This window comes from Polyodon spathula, chromosome 18 (genome assembly GCF_017654505.1).
Source record: "Polyodon spathula isolate WHYD16114869_AA chromosome 18, ASM1765450v1, whole genome shotgun sequence".
Classification (NCBI taxonomy): Eukaryota; Metazoa; Chordata; class Actinopteri; order Acipenseriformes; family Polyodontidae; genus Polyodon; species Polyodon spathula.
The window spans coordinates 33,042,226-33,060,170 of NC_054551.1; the positions used below are offsets into that span (position 1 = coordinate 33,042,226).

At 38.5% G+C, this 17,945-nt stretch overlaps 1 protein-coding gene across 2 annotated transcripts in view; it reads right to left on the bottom strand.

Moving 5' to 3' along the window:
- The window catches only part of LOC121330864 (cAMP-specific 3',5'-cyclic phosphodiesterase 4B-like), an 86,544-nt gene that overhangs the window by 22,808 nt on the left and 45,791 nt on the right, over nt 1–17,945 (bottom strand). For both annotated transcript variants that reach the window (XM_041277741.1, XM_041277742.1), the window contains 4 exons: nt 7,381–7,581; nt 6,975–7,011; nt 6,811–6,881; nt 5,533–5,582 (listed from right to left, as the gene is read on the bottom strand). In XM_041277741.1, the coding sequence (XP_041133675.1) occupies nt 5,533–5,582; nt 6,811–6,881; nt 6,975–7,011; nt 7,381–7,581 (359 nt within the window). The remainder of the gene's footprint in view (nt 1–5,532; nt 5,583–6,810; nt 6,882–6,974; nt 7,012–7,380; nt 7,582–17,945) is intronic.

The window sequence follows — 17,945 nt, forward strand, 5'->3', positions numbered from 1 at the left end:
AAGGGAAAACAAAGCTTGCAACTAGAGAAAACGTCCGTGGTCACCGTGTGTGGACAGGACTTAGTATTTAGTTGCGGGATTTAATATCACATCCAAGTTCGGTTTCTGCAGCCGTACCTCCCTTAGCAGGGGGGCCCGACTATAAGCAACTCTTATTTTGTAGCTTTGTATTGCCACTGTGTTTTGCATTTTAGTATTTCTTTTGTTTGCACACCAGCTTGTGTAGATGTGCCCGTGCTTTGTACCATCACTAGTACAGTCAGGTGAATTTCCTTTGCACTGCTGGCCCTAGGAGTTACCGTGCTGCTGCTCTATAGTGACGGTCCTTTGTAAATATTTGTAAATAAATCTTGGGTACTTGTGTTGCGTTGCAAAGTCGAATCCTGTGTCTCTTCCACAACACCCCTCCACCCCCTCCCCCGTCACAGTCACCTTAAGTAAAAAAAAAAAAAAATCTTCTTTTAAATGGTACAGCAGTCTTACATCCAACAGGTGACTTGATTACGGTATAAAATTACTAAACTTATTGTATAGCTAGTCTTTCTCCTTAGCGATGCACTTTGAATAAACAATATTGCTCTTATAAACAAATTCCTAATAATTGTTTTGGAGGAAACCTGGCAATTGGATTTCCCATCATGTCCCAGATAATGTGTTTTTTTGTTTGTTTTTTGTTTTTTTTTTGTGGGGGGGGATAATCCATGGGATTCTTTCTGCATTACAATGTGTAAAACAGTTTTCTGTGGAACAAATGCGTCACATTCGACAGAAAGATAGCAAGGCCTTCCAGCTGTGCAAGGGAAGGGATTTTCCTTTTCACAATTAAACCGTGTCAAACATTTTTATTAATGTGTTTTCTTAATAAACTGTTTTCTCTGTATTTCCCTTTCATGACGTATGCAGTTGTACATCCTTTTCCTGCTTTTTTTAAAATTCCACAACAGCTCAGTGAATCAGTGATTCACAATTGTATCTTGTCTTCTAAGCAGTGAATTATAAGTAAGAATATTTTGAATTAAACAATATAGATTTAATAGCCATTAGTTATCCGTCACTGTATAGATCATTAAACACAAGTTAAATCAGTATGCATTTGAACTAGTGAATTCATATGCTGTATAACTTTCTGTCATGGGCTTTTATAGACACATGTTAATTTAGAAATTCTCGGCAGAGTGCAGACCGAATGGCTCGCCTGGTAAAACCACAACCACGTAATGTGCAGGGTGAGTCAGTCAGGAGAGCGCAGATTCACGTCCTGGCTGTGCAAAGTCGTCAGTCTTCGCTGGGGATTCTCGAGGAAGCTTTGCATTACCTTCTCAGTGTTAGGTAAGCAAAACCAGCAAGAATAGATTATTCTTATCGCACTACAATGGACCCTACCGGCCAGGCACCCAGGTGAGGTCAGGCGGATGCCTGCTGGGCTGGACTTTGTGTCTGTCTTGGTCGTGGGATCGGACAATGTCCAATGAAAGGTCCATTCTCCTGAGCTGTGTGGGGTACTGCTGCGGTGAGGGGGGGGGGGGGGGGGGGGGGGGGGGGTATTGGACATTCTAAATTGGGGAGATAATCAGGGTAAAATAATTGGGCACTTTTAAGTTAAATTAACAAAAGCTCTCGGCAGCAATTTAAATGACATGATATGACAATCCATGTCATTACATAATTACAGTGCAAATGGGTCCTAGTCTTGGTAACTACTGATTACTTACATGGGGGTGACCGTGTGAATACTCATATCAATAAATAGTAGCTCATTCTGTTTTAAGATCCTTGCTGGTTCCAGCAAATACATTTGCAAACATGATTAACGCACCAGTGTATGGGATATAGTGAGAAGAAAGGCCAGCAGCAAACAGGACTTGGTTCAATAATCCTGGTAGAAGTGTCAGTCGGTACATTAAATACATTAGACAAGGTGATTCATGCCCTCCCTAACATACTGCTGAAGAAAGCAGCGAAGCAGAGACGTGCGAAACATCCACTGGTCGTTTCAGTGTGTTCTTTTGATTGTAGCATTTAGAACATTTTTTAAATGTGGGCTACTCTAGTCTAATTATTTACAACATGATGATCAGTACAGTAATTGGATTTGTTTATTTGTACCTCTTTCACAGATATGATGTATTTTGAAACTGAAAACTTGTGTGTGCATTTCCTATTGTTGAGTTTCCTGGTTCCTGGTCATGCAGTAATCCAGTGGTCATCAAGAAGGGTGAAGTGGTCAAACAGGCTGCAGGGTTAATAACCGAGACAGACACTTGGGAGACATGGTCAGGATATTTCCCAACTCGCAGGCATGAACTCTGCCTGAAGAGCAGCCACTACAATACTCACTTAGGGAAATAAGGCCAACCATCACATGGCTGACCGAGTTCGTAAGCTTTTTAACTTATTGTACAGTGTGGTCTTTATATCCAGTGATGAAACAAGCACACGCAAACTCTCTCACACACACTGAGAGACATTCTAGAAATTATCCTAACCTATCTTGCAACCTTTCCAAAGTCTACCAGAAGGCATAAAACTAGTACACTATTTCATGTAAGTTTTCAGTATGTCACATTTTTCAATTGGTCAGTTTTTTCGTGAAGTATATGGCGAAAACAGCAAAGCTGTATGTAATTCAATATGTTAGCATAACATTATTCATCAGGTTTAATTCAACTTTATGAAGCAGAATTGGTTGATTCTATAAGCTGATGCTAAACCTTTGGTCACAGCTGTAGAATAAAAGAAACATGTAAAACTCAGTTTTAGAAATGAAGGGATGTGTACTCACAGAGATGAAAAAAAATGCCGTAAGCATGACCTTAACCCTTGGTTCAAACCTTTGGACAATACTATTACCAAACATGTTCATTTTCTAAATTGCTTTTAGAAAAACAACTACTGTTTCTCCACAATGACAGAAAAACAGGAAAAGCCTGCAGTGTTTTCCTGTCCATACACTCTGTCTGGCTGACACCTGAGGACAAAGCACAGGACCCAAAAGGAAATAATTCCTTTCCTTTACTTATTGTCTTCATTAACCAAGAGAAAGAAGGGGAGTCTTACATCATAAACGTGACTTTTTAATTTCGTGAAAAGTTTTTCTTCTGATCGCTTTGAAAGCTTTTCCAAGAGGAACTTGTGTTGTGTGAACAAACCTCCCCTTAGTGGCTGGACTGGTCTCTACCCACTGGCTGTTTTGCAAGATTAACTTTTCAAACACCTAACCGCAGTTGCGTAAAAGTGTATTTTTTGGTGCTTATATATATATATATATATATATATATATATATATATATATATTATATACATGTATTAAAAATGACTTCCATAAAAACGTCCATCGTACAATTTATAAGTAAACTCTCGGAAGCATTTTGTTTAAGAGCCTGTTTTGCAGGAGACGTGTATCTTTTGCTTTTACCTGATTTGAGTGATCATTTTTCTCAGCAGGATGCAACAGTCTGTCCATCTGTGTTTAGAGGAAGTCCACAAAACCCACATGCTGCTGTGATGACGTCAATTCAGAGTGATGCTTCTCTGCATCAAGGTCTGACAGCACCAGCTGACGAGAAAAGGAATCTCGTACTTCAGGCTTGTTTTTTAACTATGCAGAAATGCAGTAAAAGCTGAGTTATAGTTACTATGATGTCTGCTGCAGTTCTGTTTTTATTTTATAGAGGGCTGGGGGCGTTTGTGGCATGCATGCAGAATATCGTTTTTCTTTTGTGCCACATTTTTTCAAATGAGAAACACTTGGTGACAGAATCCATGTGGAATGGAACTTCCTTCAAAGACATTTTAATTGAATTCATTTTCTAGTATATACAACAAAGCTAAATGTACAACGGATAACAACTATGTTTCATTTAACTGTTCAGTAACACAGCTATGGTCGTAATTACTGTATTGAGTTATAATGAACACAATTCATAAGATATGTTATTTTCTTTGTCTTAGTGCCACTTGTCTTGAAATAAAATCTCTATATAAAACACAGTGCCACACATCCAGCCACTGCAGTCAGAAAGCAAATTAAACCATTTTTGTTTTAGCACCAAACACAGACCCAATCCAGTCTGTTCTGGATTAGCCTTAAATATATACAGCGTCTATTTACACTGTACACACACACATAACTAACAAACACCACACGCGGACAGATCTGTTTTCTGTGTGGTTCTAGAGGTTCAAGTATACAAATGTTTTCCTTTTAAAATAAGAATTGATTTTCAGTCTGACATTTGGGTGTTTGATGGCAACACCATTTCCTGATGCCTTGTTTTCCACAGTGAAGACATAATAAAAGCACTCCCTGGCCTGACGCTATATTTGCAATTATAAAGAAGAGCGAGTAACTGGAGTTGACAGATTGGGTGGGGTTACAAGTTCAAGTATGTGATAAGTCACGTACTACCACACAAAATTAAATGCGGTTCTGCCAGCAGTGCCACTCAAAGGCACCAGTTACGGGTGAGAGGAAAGAACTACAGAGCTTTAAATATTAGGCATCTGTTTCCCAGAAACACATTAAATGCCTGACGGCCACGCTTTGAGCAGAACAGCCCAGTAGAGACACATTACAGGGATACAGAATCCTCATGGTTATCATAACAAAAAAAAAAACCCTTTAACCTAACATACACTGAACACTATGAGAAACAGAAAGAGGGGAAATGTCGCAGCGGATTGGTTTGTGTTTTACTGTATTTCAAATGGCAAGCATAGTTTCTTATTCAAAACTGTGGCGCAACACTTTGTGTACAGAAAACATCTGTTTAATGCAATCGTACAGAAATGTGTTTGTACTCTATGTTTTTATACAGAGCGTTTACTAGAGTCCAGTACATACCCTGCCTTCTGTACTTTATCATCATTTCAAGTAACATGGGACGGGTTAGGGTTACTGTTTTTTGTTTGTTTTTTGTTTTTTGTTTTTTTTTGCCATCTAAAGTTCCATTGTCAAAAGCAGGATAATTCTTCTGCATCACAGGATACACAAAGGGGTGTAAAACATATTGAATAAAATGTATTCAAAATCAACTAAAACACGTGGTCCTGAGGAAGAGGGTTATCCTCTTTAACACTGTCCACATTCAACAAAGTCTATTGCATTAGCAGATTTTTGGCTGAACAGTAAAATTATATAGTATGGCATTAATACAATCCTTGCATTTATTTGTCCCAAGAGAGACCCATTTCTAAATGACCCTGCCGTGCCCTGCCCTGCCTTGCCCTGCCTGGCCCTGTCCTTCTCTCTCTTGTTTTAGCATCAGATCTACTAAAGCTTGTTTCAGTTTGTTTTGTCTTAAACATACACTGTGTTTGTTTATATGGCCTTTATGGTTTTAACAAAGAAATAGGGGTCACTATAAATTTCTTAGAGAACCTGTAGTTTCACGTAAAAGCAAGTTTCATTAACCCGTTTTGGTTCAAGGATTATACAACATGATCAGGCAATACACTCTATACCCCAGGACTCCAGTAACAATGTCAAAAGCAGTCTACTGTATAGGGTAGGAAGCTCCGCTCATAACATACCTGGCAGGCTGACTCTGGTGATAGGCGGCTGGCTTGTTACCGGAGATCTCCTAGGAAACGAGAATTGAAATGAGCAGCACATCTCCAAGGCAGCACAACAAACCCCCATACCAATAGTGTATCAAACAGACAGCACGTTAGAGTCGCAAGCCAGTCTCAATTTAACAATGGCAGGGGATTAGGAAAGAGAACACAACAAAGTATACACAGTGCACAGCACGGTGTCTTCAAATGAAGGGCCTTTTTTGATTAGCTGGTTTTATTGATACGTTATATATGCATGCTTTATTTGTTTCTGTTTGGCTTGTGCAGAAACCTAAGTCACTTCTTCTCTTTGTCTGAATATGATTAGTGTCTCCAGCCGTGGAGCAAAAGGTATTCTAAATGTCATGTCTATTCTGGTCAACCCAGGGAACACAAACAAGCTAATTGTTTATGCCTCTGAAAATATTTATAAGTAAATAACATTCCACTTTTTTTTTCTTGGTAGGAACAGGGCTGTTCTTAACATACCTCTTAAATATACTGTGAGAACTTATACTATATGAGCATACCATATCTTAATAAAGTATGGAAGAAATGGCATATGTTTTACCATATGCCAGGTACTGTCTGCGCTGATGAAACTCCTATATGGCACAACCATATAGTGCAATCTTAATAACACATCTTGAGCTCTTTATACTTTTGAATATTAAAAAAAGAGACTTGTTTTGGGGAGCATGAACTGTGTTGGACCAAAGCAAATGATGAATATTTTACAGTGATGCCTCCTATTTTCTGAACATCTAATTATCCACCACCACTGCAGCACTGGATCCCATGACTTGGTACAAAATATAGTGAATGCTGCACTCCAGTGGCAAATATGTTGAAGTGCAAAAATGCAGGGTTTTTTTTTTTAAAAATTTTTTATTAGAAAACAAAAACAGGTGAACAATGGAAGTCATTAGATATTCTGTTTGACTGATTGTTAGGTTTTATTTTCAACTGAAAAACCAAAAAGTAAACAATATATGCTGATATTAACAGAAAACATTAGATCTGCAATAAACACTTCTGAAAATCATGGTTAGTGTGTATATTGCAATTAAAATTGTGCGGGGACCAGGGACAATAGTATTCTTGTATGTATAGTGTGGAATCATTTCTCTTCAAACGCATCACACTCTCTTCTTTTTACCAAGTGAATAGGCACAACATGATTTTTTTTTATTTTTTACTGTTTCTGTATTTTATTTTCATTTTAATATAATATTAAATTGTATTAATGCTTACTTGTTTGGAGCGCTATGCACGTTTGTCAGAGCTGTGAAGTTGTTTCTTATACTTCTTAGACTTGCAAGTACCTACAAATAAAGAAGCAAATGCTCTTCAATTTTTTCTGATGCCGGCTCTTTATTCAATTTTTTAATATGAGTGTAAAAATATGACTTCTTTACCTGAGCAAAAGGTGTTACTATCAGGTCATCTCCATGTCTGCAAATAAAAGAAAGATGTATTGCTGTTAATTTAATAAGTGAGTAAATTCAGCAAACAGTAAGTGTGGTTCCTATTTGACATTCGAACCGTGGGAAAAGACGTCAAGTGAAAATAAAAGTAAACACAAATTGTCAACACTGTTTTAATGGCAAGGTCTGGCAACTGTGCAGTTTCATTTTTTAACTACATCTTGGTCCAGATTGCTCGGACAAAATTCTAAATAAAATAAATAAATAAATAAATAATGTAAATGTTAAGGTTATCCCTTCTACAGCACCTGCACAAAAAAAAAAAATTAAAAAGTGACAATATCTTCAAGTTGGTCTGTTCCTGTCTCCCCTCAGGGATTCATGTGCATGTACTCACAGTTCACTTGGAATTGAGGAATTCCTCGACATGGACTTGGGGGATAAGTCATAGTCGCTGTCTGAGCGGTACAGAAAGGACTCCCTGCGCTGGCTGTGCCCAGGAAAGTTGGTATGCAGGACGAGCCCTGAGCCTGGGCTGGCCTGTGGGTCCAGAGGACTGCGACTGGGTGAAGGGCCATGGCCATTCTCAACATCAAAGCTGAAAATACAGAGCAGAGGGAACAGGGAGGTTATGGAACTGAATACTCCTGTTGCTGTTGTACTGTTATGCCAGCAACTGTTTGCACTGTGTTGTAGGTAAACAGGACGAACGCAAGAAAGAACTTCACACTACTCATACTGAAAACTTACCCCCCACCCTAGCAAATAAACAATGAGTAAGAGCTATAGCTTGCATTATACTTTTCCACCGCCTCTTGCGTTAGCCATTTAATTTTGTTTGTTAACAACCAAAAGGGGTTTGTTTTTATCAAACTGAAATGGTGTGGGACCAGGGGCGATAGTTTTGCTATACAATGGAAGAGCCCTTCAAAGTAATGTGCTACTGCAGTTGCTCATTCAGAAAGAAACTCTTTGTAAAATGTTCTGGTACCAGAACAAGATTTCTAAAGGTAATAAACAAGGCCCCCTATTTCTCAAGTCCATTTTGTATACGAGCACCGAGAGAAGAACAAGAGGGCATACATGGAAGCTGAGTAAAATTAAGTTTAGAACAGAAGAGAGGAAGCATGGAATAGATTACCAGGTGAAGTAATAGGACCAAAAATCTATTTTCCCTTTTCAGATTTTCAGCATGGAAACCTATCTCATAAGGGCAGCGTTTTAACCTCTCCCCTTTTTAAAGTGTTAATTTACCCTTAAGAGGAGGAAACACAAAGCCACTGTGGCTTGGAACTTGGCTTCAGAAGACTAGATTTTTGACTACTGCATGGCTCACCAGGGGAAACTTGGGATTTGATAGTGCAAAGGTCTCCCAATCTTCTGGAACCAGGTTTCAAGCCACCTTTCTTGAAAAAGTTACTTTGTGTTCCCTCAGCTTTAGAGCGACTCTGATGAATAAAACCTGAAACAAATAAGTCTGTCTATGGCTGTGACTTCATGACCCACTAGGTGACTGATGGCTTACTGTGAAATGAGCCTGACCGCTTCCTGATTAACAGAGAGGCTCATTAGACTGGTTAGTCTCGCGAAGATAATTAACTAGTAGAATTAGAGTGGGGGTCTATCTCAACCCTGAGGTCACTTCCTCAAAGCCTGTGTGTGTTTCCTAAGCAATACTACCAGTTTGAATAACATACCACGCACCATACCCTGTGTTTAAGAAAGTTCTGTTTGTGTATGTGTTCTCTCAAGTTAAGAACAAGGCGAAAAGCAACAAGACTTGGGTTCATGAGTTTTGTGTTGACTGGGAACATGAAGCACTTCCAAAATATAAGCAAGTACAGTCTCACAGATTGAAGGGGCTGCAACACTCAAACAGGCTTACTGATGGGGGTTTTCTTGTCAAATATGAACAGAGAACCTGTACTACAGAGAAATGTCATGGTTTTTAATGTACATTGTCTGCAGGTATCACAAGTCCTGCCTCTCACTACAACAGTGACAAAATGATTTCCATACAATAAATGCATGATGTGTTGACGTGAAGTTTCCAGAATTTTCTAGGTCCCCTCTGGACAATCTCTGTGGATTAAACAAGGTCCTTCTGACCCGACCTTAGAACCACTGCTCTACAGCAGACACATCTATAAATTGACAGTCTAGACAGTACAAATGGAAAGATGAGCATCTCCACTAAGGGTGCATTCACACTCGCTTAGTTTGGGCTGTTTTTTTTTTTTTTTCTAACAGTGCGGTTCAGTTCATTTTGGAAGTATATATGAAATGCTGGAAAATAAATAAATAAATAAATAAATAAAACTTAGTCCCTTTCAGAGTTTGTTTTTAATGAACCAAATCAAGTCCTTCTCAAGAGGTGGTTTCAGTCCGTTGGGCAACAGGACTGAGTTGGGTTCGTTTTGATTCATTGCAATGTGAAAGCAAAAAAGAAGTCCTCTTGAAGTGAACAGAGTTCTTCTGCACAAGTTAGTTTCCAAGTGAACTCACTTGGGTTCGTTTAGAAAGTAACCATATGTTCCAAGGTCTCCTGTATCTAACCACATGCTTCCAAGTCCTTCCTCTATTGTCTTCACCTCCACACCAATAAGCTTAGTAACCACATTCAGTCACAACATTTACTTTGGCACGAATGACCAGCGCAATTACAAATCGTGTAAAAAGCAAACAGAAAGCTCCAACTACCTGCATATTGAGACAAATACAAGGACCAAAGTAGTTAATGGCCTCCTATCCTGACTGTTTGTGAACAGACTGCAGGTATGCAGCTTACAGAACAGCAGATTATCTTGGTCTTAGTTATGTTCAGCATAAACCACCACCAAAGCCACACAGCAGGCACATTTTAAAAGTGCTTTTGAGAAAAAAAAAAATTTTGGTTGCAGATTTAATTGTAGACTGCAAATCAGACCTGGAGGTCAATTATATTTAGAATTACAATTACGTAGGTGTGTCAAGGTTCAACTCCAATTCAAATTACACAGGTGTGCCAAGATTCAATTCCATTGTAAGTGCAATTAATTACAAATTGTACAATTACAATTGTAATTGACTCCAGGTCAAGTGCACAGTATGCTTTTTCCCACTTGCATTCTTTATGAAGCTTATATAAATAGCTGCCCTCATTTTTAGTATTAGATTGTTTTTTTTTAATTGCACCTCAATGATTAGAACAAATACAATACAGGGTCCTTGCTGCTAATGCTACTGTGTGACACAACATCAACATCGACCACGAAGGAATGGCGCTGCCAAAAGAACAAGGCCTAGAGGTATTTTAATTGAACAATGCCAGACAATCTGGTTCTAAAAGTAGAAAATGACCTAATAACCCCCTGGGAATCTGAAGTGGATACAGGTGATGCAGAATTGAAAACTGGTAGTCACGGGATACAGCCTTGTCATCTGTGCCATGTTGAGCCATGTTGAGCCGGATGAGATCCTCCCAGTAGTACTCAAAGAAATGAAAGAAGTAATTTACAAACCGCTAACCAAGATCATGCAGCAGTCTCTTGACACAGGGGTGGTACCGACAGACTGGAAAATTGCAAACGTAATACCGATCCACAAAAAGGGAAACAAAACTGAACCAGGTAACTACAGACCAGTAAGCCTGACTTCTATTATATGCAAACTTATGGAAACTATAATAAGATCCAAAATGGAAAATTACCTATATGGTAACAGGGTACTGGGAGACAGTCAACATGGTTTTAGGAAAGGGAGATCGTGCCTAACTAACTTGCTTGATTTTTTTGAGGATGCAACATCGATAATGGATAATTGCAAAGCATATGACATGGTTTATTTAGATTTCCAGAAAGCTTTTGACAAAGTCCCGCACAAAAGATTAATTCTCAAACTGAACGCAGTTGGGATTCAAGGAAACACATGTACATGGATTAGGGAGTGGTTAACATGTAGAAAACAGAAAGTACTGATTAGAGGAAAAACCTCAGAATGGAGTGTGGTAACCAGCGGTGTACCACAGGGATCAGTATTAGGTCCTCTGCTATTCCTAATCTACATTAATGATTTAGATTCTGGTATAGTAAGCAAACTTGTTAAATTTGCAGACGACACAAAAGTAGGAGGAGTGGCAAACACTGTTGCAGCAGCAAAGGTCATTCAAAATGATCTAGACAAGATTCAGAACTGGGCAGACACATGGCAAATGACATTTAATAGAGAAAAGTGTAAGGTACTGCACGCAGGAAATAAAAATGTACATTATAAATATCATATGGGAGATATTGAAATTGGAGAAGGAATCTATGAAAAAGACCTAGGAGTTTTTGTTGACTCAGAAATGTCTTCATCTAGGCAATGTGGGGAAGCTATAAAAAAGGCTAACAAGATGCTCGGATACATTGTGAAAAGTGTTGAATTTAAATCAAGGGAAGTAATGTTAAAACTGTACAATGCACTAGTAAGACCTCATCTTGAATATTGTGTTCAGTTCTGGTCACCTCGCTATAAAAAAGATATTGCTGCTCTAGAAAGAGTGCAAAGAAGAGCGACCAGAATTATTCCGGGCTTAAAAGGCATGTCATATGCAGACAGGCTAAAAGAATTGAATCTGTTCAGTCTTGAACAAAGAAGACTACGTGGCGACCTAATTCAAGCATTCAAAATTCTAAAAGGTATTGACAGTGTCGACCCAAGGGACTTTTTCAGCCTGAAAAAAGAAACAAGGACCAGGGGTCACAAATGGAGTTTAGAAAAAGGGGCATTCAGAACAGAAAATAGGAGACACTTTTTTACACAGAGAATTGTGAGGGTCTGGAATCAACTCCCCAGTAATGTTGTTGAAGCTGACACCCTGGGATCCTTCAAGAAGCTGCTTGATGAGATTTTGGGATCAATAAGCTACTAACAACCAAACGAGCAAGATGGGCCGAATGGCCTCCTCTCGTTTGTAAACTTTCTTATGTTCTTATGTTCTTATGTTTATCAGACAGTAAAAGCCAATTGATAAGAAGGATTGTTTTGGAACCTAAAGTTTTCTTTCTCATATTGTTTAGTGTTCGAGATTTGTTTTTGTTAAACCTTTTGTTTTATTTTTGTGTTTAAAAAGAAACGGCGCAGAGCCTTTACATCGCAGTACTTGCCTGTTTGCTTTTCTTCCTACATCTGGCCTGACATCACCACTCTGCCAACCCTGTCACATGTGGTGTCCAGCATGGGATCCACAGCACCTCCTAGACTCAGGCCTGGACTACAGCCACAGGAGGAGGTTGGCTGAGAAGCTCTCCTCCACAGCATGGACGTGTGATATTGTTGCTGCATCTGTGGGGAGTGGGAGCATTTCCCTAACTGCCCCCTCACAGAAGGGGAGGAGCCCCTGCTTCCTTCGGGTCAGGGAGAGCCACGGCCGCTCGCTTTTCACAAGCACCAAAATCACATTTATTTATTTAAATTTGGAATCGGCAGAGGTATTTTTGACCCGACTTTCTCCCCAATTTGAAATGCCCAATTCGTAAGCCTGGCTCACCGCTGCAACCCCCGCGCTGACTCAGGAGAGACGAAGACGAACGCGTGTATCCTCCGAAACGTGTGTCATCTGCCGTTCGCTTCTTTTCACTCTGCAGCCCCGCCATGCAGCTACCTTCAGAGCAACAGCGTCGGAGAACCACACAGCTCTGGGCCGCTTACAGGCACCCAACCAGTCTACAGGGGTTGCTGGTGCGCAGTGAGCTGAGGACACCCTGGCCAGCATAAGCCCTCCCTACTCTGGGCGAAGATTGGCCAATTGTGCGCCACCCCCTGGGAACTCCAGTCCATGGCTGGCAGCAGAATAGCCTGGACTTGAACTGAAGACCTCCAGGCTATAGGGAGCATCCTGCACGCAGAGTGCTTTTACTGGATGCACCACTCGGGAGCCCACACTAAAATCACATTTTAAAAGAACAACATAATTGTGGTATACAGTATATACATGGGAAGTGCGAATGCCAGAACCAAACCAAGCAGAACAAACCTCTGTTTTGTAGGAAATCAGCACTGAGTGAGAAACAAACCAAACATTCATCTCAAAAGACTGTGCTAACATTCATAAGGATTGTCGGATTCTTTTTATTTTTTCCCCAAAGGTTTCCCCAGAGGGATGTTTCAACAGTCCCCATGAAGTAAGGTCATTAAATATGCTTAAGAAAAAAGATCAAATGTTATAAAACCAAACCATTATGCTACTACACATCAGTCAAAGGGTAGAACACCTGTGATGTAGGCGATACATGACGTCCAAAAAGGAAAGGAATACTAAAGAGCTAATGCACAACCCCCCCCCCCACCCCCACCCACATATTTCACAGCAGATATAACAGCATTGCATTAGTGCACAACTTGAACCCGGTTTTTCCCCATGATGCGATCAAGCTTACTAGCAGCGTATCTGGAAAGCATAATTTCTCATTGAAACTACTTGGAGATGGCAGCCCACAACAAGTTTTATGTTGGTGTTGTTTTACCATATGTCTGTGCAACGGATCTAGCAAGAGAATTAAAGAGGTCCCTGAAAGACCAGTCCTCACATCCCTTCACAAGTATGTTAGAAAACGCCACCGGAGGATTTTAAACCACACACATATTAAAAGGATGAAATGTTTTCCCAGAACATCTTTGAGCTGCACAGCTGCGCCTGCCTCATTAATCTGTAAACCAGCGACCTCAGTATTTATTAGGACATGGACATTCATTAGCAAAATGAAAGTATTCGAATCTAGGATTATTCTTGATTAGCTGCCAATTTAATATAAGTGCGAAATGGATATTTGTTGTGAACCGTGTTACAGGTGTCTTGAGATGAATGAGTTTTCTTAGTGAATGGTAAACCTTCTATTATTTTTCACCTTTTTCAGTACTGTCCTGTACAGTCATCTCTAATTGTCTCATCATGTTGAAACATTTCTACAGAAATGGTTTCAAACTGAACACTATTAAATGTAAATACCAATGACACATGGCTGTGCTATAAACATCTATATATCTACAATGATAAACATCTATACAATACATTACTGTATACTGTAGCTTCATTATACGTTCCTTTTACAAGCAGTGTACACTGCCATATGAACACATGCAACTGACTAAACTTTAAAATGGCTTCATAACTCATCCAAACATTACCATTCTGACAGCTTCTCGGTAATTCCTTATTGCATGCAAAAAAGAGAAACAAACACTGCAGATCACATTTCCTAGTTGCTACACTTAATGGCAGCACAGAATTCACACACACTCTTACACTGTAAGCAAAAATAAGTTTTTTCCAATAACTCAACTAAAAAAAATAAATAAATAAAAGACCCCAAAAACAAACACAGCCAAAATCAACAACTACTTAATTATAGAAAAATATATATTTGTATAGTAGTGTCCATCAATTAAACTTTTTTCTTCCAGACATATATGAATAGTTTAGAAGTCCACCTATCACAAACCTGAGGCTGTTGGAGAAAGCTCTCCTGACCACATCTTCACTGAAGTCGAAATGCACTCTGCTTCGATGGCATGAAGGAGAGCGCCGATTCATTGCAGAACGAATTCTCTCGTAGGCATGACAGAAACACAAAGTCTTGAATGGACACAAGTGATCCTTTAACTCAATAACTACTTCCTTCTGAGAGCTGTTCCTTCTGATCAGGAACACTCATGCGTAAGGGTCCTCTGTGTTGTGGAACGGATTCTGTGGAATGGATTCCTTTGTCACATATTTCTGCTGGTTATTCAAATCAAAGGGCAGACAAGTTATCGGAGTCCACCATGTGCTGTTTATATTTTAACTGGAATCCAAAAAATTGTGAACCAAAGCCAGGCTTTTCTGTTTTATTTTTAACTTTAAAAGCAGAACATGTGTCTTGCAGAGCTACAACTAACTTCCTCTTGAGTGCTGCCTGCACTTAGGGTCAGCACTTAAAACTATTAGAAGAACAGGATTCTTGTGATATGCTTACAGTATGCACTAGACCGATTCAAAACCACAAACAAATGCAATAAACTAAGCAATTTAAATGAATTTTGACTCATTGTTCCATTGTTTTACCCCCACATGGGGTAAAACAGGACTGCACACAACAAACAAGTCAAATAAAAAGATTAAAATAACTACAGACCTACTGTACAAATCAGTACAACTTCATGTGTGTAGTCTGTGCAGAACTGTCTGAAATCAGCCCTTTGTATACAGAGGTGTTATCACCTGTGTAGTTCATTCAGTCAGCAACTGAAACTGGGATTTGATTAGGAAACTGTATATTAAGCACTGCAGACTACTGTGCCTCTCTGAAATGTATCTGTGCAAACTGCTAATTTGCCATTCTTTACCTGCAGATTTGAGATTTGCGTGGGCTTAAGGCATTTTACTGGGTTTGTTTTGAGGATGAAGCCTAAACTCATTTAAAAAAAAAATATTTCAGAATACAATCATTGTTTTAATCTCATTAGATATCCAAGTTAACTAGTTAAGTTTTCACACTGGGCTTTTCAAAGCTAAGGTTTCCAGCCCGTCACAAACCAAAGGGATTTGTAGTGGCCACACCTTTGTCAATGCTGAGGCGTTGCCTCTTATTTGCCAAGAAAATATATTTTCATAACTATTCAGTTCCTTACAGTTATGAAATACTATATATATTAATGATATGAAACTGTGGCAGACTAATATTTCCACCTTTAAACTCTGTAATAATCCAGCTGGGGATTTATTGACCAACTTCACATTATCACAAATGCTATTAAAAAAAAAAAAAAAAAAAAACACATTCTGCAGAGATTCTCAAGGTAATATGGTTCTACAATGAGATTAGGAGTATTTACATTCTATAAACCACACCAAGTTAAACAATGTTTTAAAAAATGTAGTACTACAGGTGCAAAACAATTACATCCCAAAAGTAGACAAATCAAAATCTAAAACAAAATGGCCAAAATGGTTTAATAGCTTAAATAAAAAAAAAGCCCACATATTTTGTAGAAAAAAGGTTCTTTACCAAGCATTTAAAAGGGACCAAGAACAAAGATCACAGAAAGAGTACTTGGAACTGCAAATGCAAGTCAAAAAGAAAGTTAGAAAGGTCAAGAGAGAGAAATGAACATTGCTAAGAGGGCTCAAACTAATTACAAAAAGTTTCCAATATTAAACAGCAAAAGAACATTCAAGGAGGAAGTAAAATGTTTACGAGATACAAATAACAATCATAGACAAAGAGAAAAAAATAGCAAATATACTTTTCACAAGTTATTACAAAGGAGGATACGGACAACATGTTCCACATGTCATCCAGTTCCTATCCAGTTTTAAATAACTTTAGCATAACCGAGGCATAAGTGTTAAAGGGACTAGGAGCTCTTAAAATAAACAAATCCCCTGGGCCAGATGACATCCTCTCAATAGTACTCAAAGAAATTAAAGAAGTTATTTACAAACCGCTAACCAAGATCATGCAACAAAGTCTCTTGAGTCTGGGGTTGTACCGACAGACTGGAGAATTGCAAACTTAATACTGATCCACAAAAAAGGGAGACAAAACCAAACCAGGTAACTACAGACCAATAAGCCTGACTTCTATTATATGTAAACTTCTGGAAACTATAATAAGATCCAAAATTGAAAATGACCTATATGGTAACAGTATCCTTTGAGACAGTCCGCATAGTTTTAGGAAAGGGAGATAGAGTCTAACTAACCTGCTTAATTTTTTTAAGGATGCAACATCGACAATGGATAATTGCAAAGCATATGACATGGTTCAATTAGATTTCCAGAAAGTTTTTGACAAAGTCCTGCATAAAAGATTAATTCTCAAACTGAATGCAGTAGGGATTCAAGGAAATGCATGCACATGGATTAGGGAGTGGTTAACATGTAGAAAACAGAAAGTACTGATTAGAGGAGAATCCTCAAAATGGAGTGAGGTAACCAGTAGAGTAACACAGGAAATTTGAAAAAAGGTTCTCAGAACTGCATGTTAAACAATCAATGACATAATTATCAGACGGGTCTATAAAAAGAGATTTAGTGCCGAAGGGAGCAGTTCTTTACTTCAGATAAGGATTCAGATTGTAGCATTCCCTGAGATTATGAATAGAATACATGACATCTAACCACTGTGCGTGGAACCGGGGTCAGTGTTCAATCATTTTCCTGAATGACAGGAACTGATTTTGGTATTTTCAGATTCCAAAAAGCATAGGAGCATGTGTGTAAAATAATTAAAACATACATACAAATAACTGACATATCATGCTGATATCCACTGCACTTTCATAAGCATTTCAAATAATAAATTAAATAAAAATGACACATTTTAAAGTAAATAATATGCTGGCAGGTAAAGTCAGTGCTAATTGTTTGGTATTTAATCCTTATTCAAACTGAAAAACCTTACGACCCACCCAGCTCTGGCTCTTTCCTTCCATTGCTTTGAAACAAAGCTATGCATTTGCACATATTTCTACTTATTAAAATATCTCTTTTTTTTATTTACTGCAACTTGTTTGCATTTATTTTATACACCTATAACATTTATACTCTCCCACATCACGTTCATAAAATAGTAAATTATTAAAAAATATTAATTCTGTGGGGATGAATAATATGTCACTGACAAGGCTGCTTAAAATATTTCTAAGGCTTTTACATGAAAGTAGTTTGACTTGTTAGCATATTAGTAACCGGGACTGCTACCAGCTATAGGGATTATTTCTGTTTTTAGTGCATTCTTTGATGAACGCTGGGGGTTGCAGTGCTTTGCTGGTCAACAAATAAACAAATTCATGAGAGCCACTAGATGTCGCCCTAAACCAGCTAAATGTTTTCTTTAATCTTTCATGCTTGGATTAAAAGTGTTGCTTCTTAATATTATATATAGAGCATCAAAAGAAACATATCACTATTATAACATTTATTTTTGAAAAAAAGGAAAAAGGTATATCAAATGATTGACA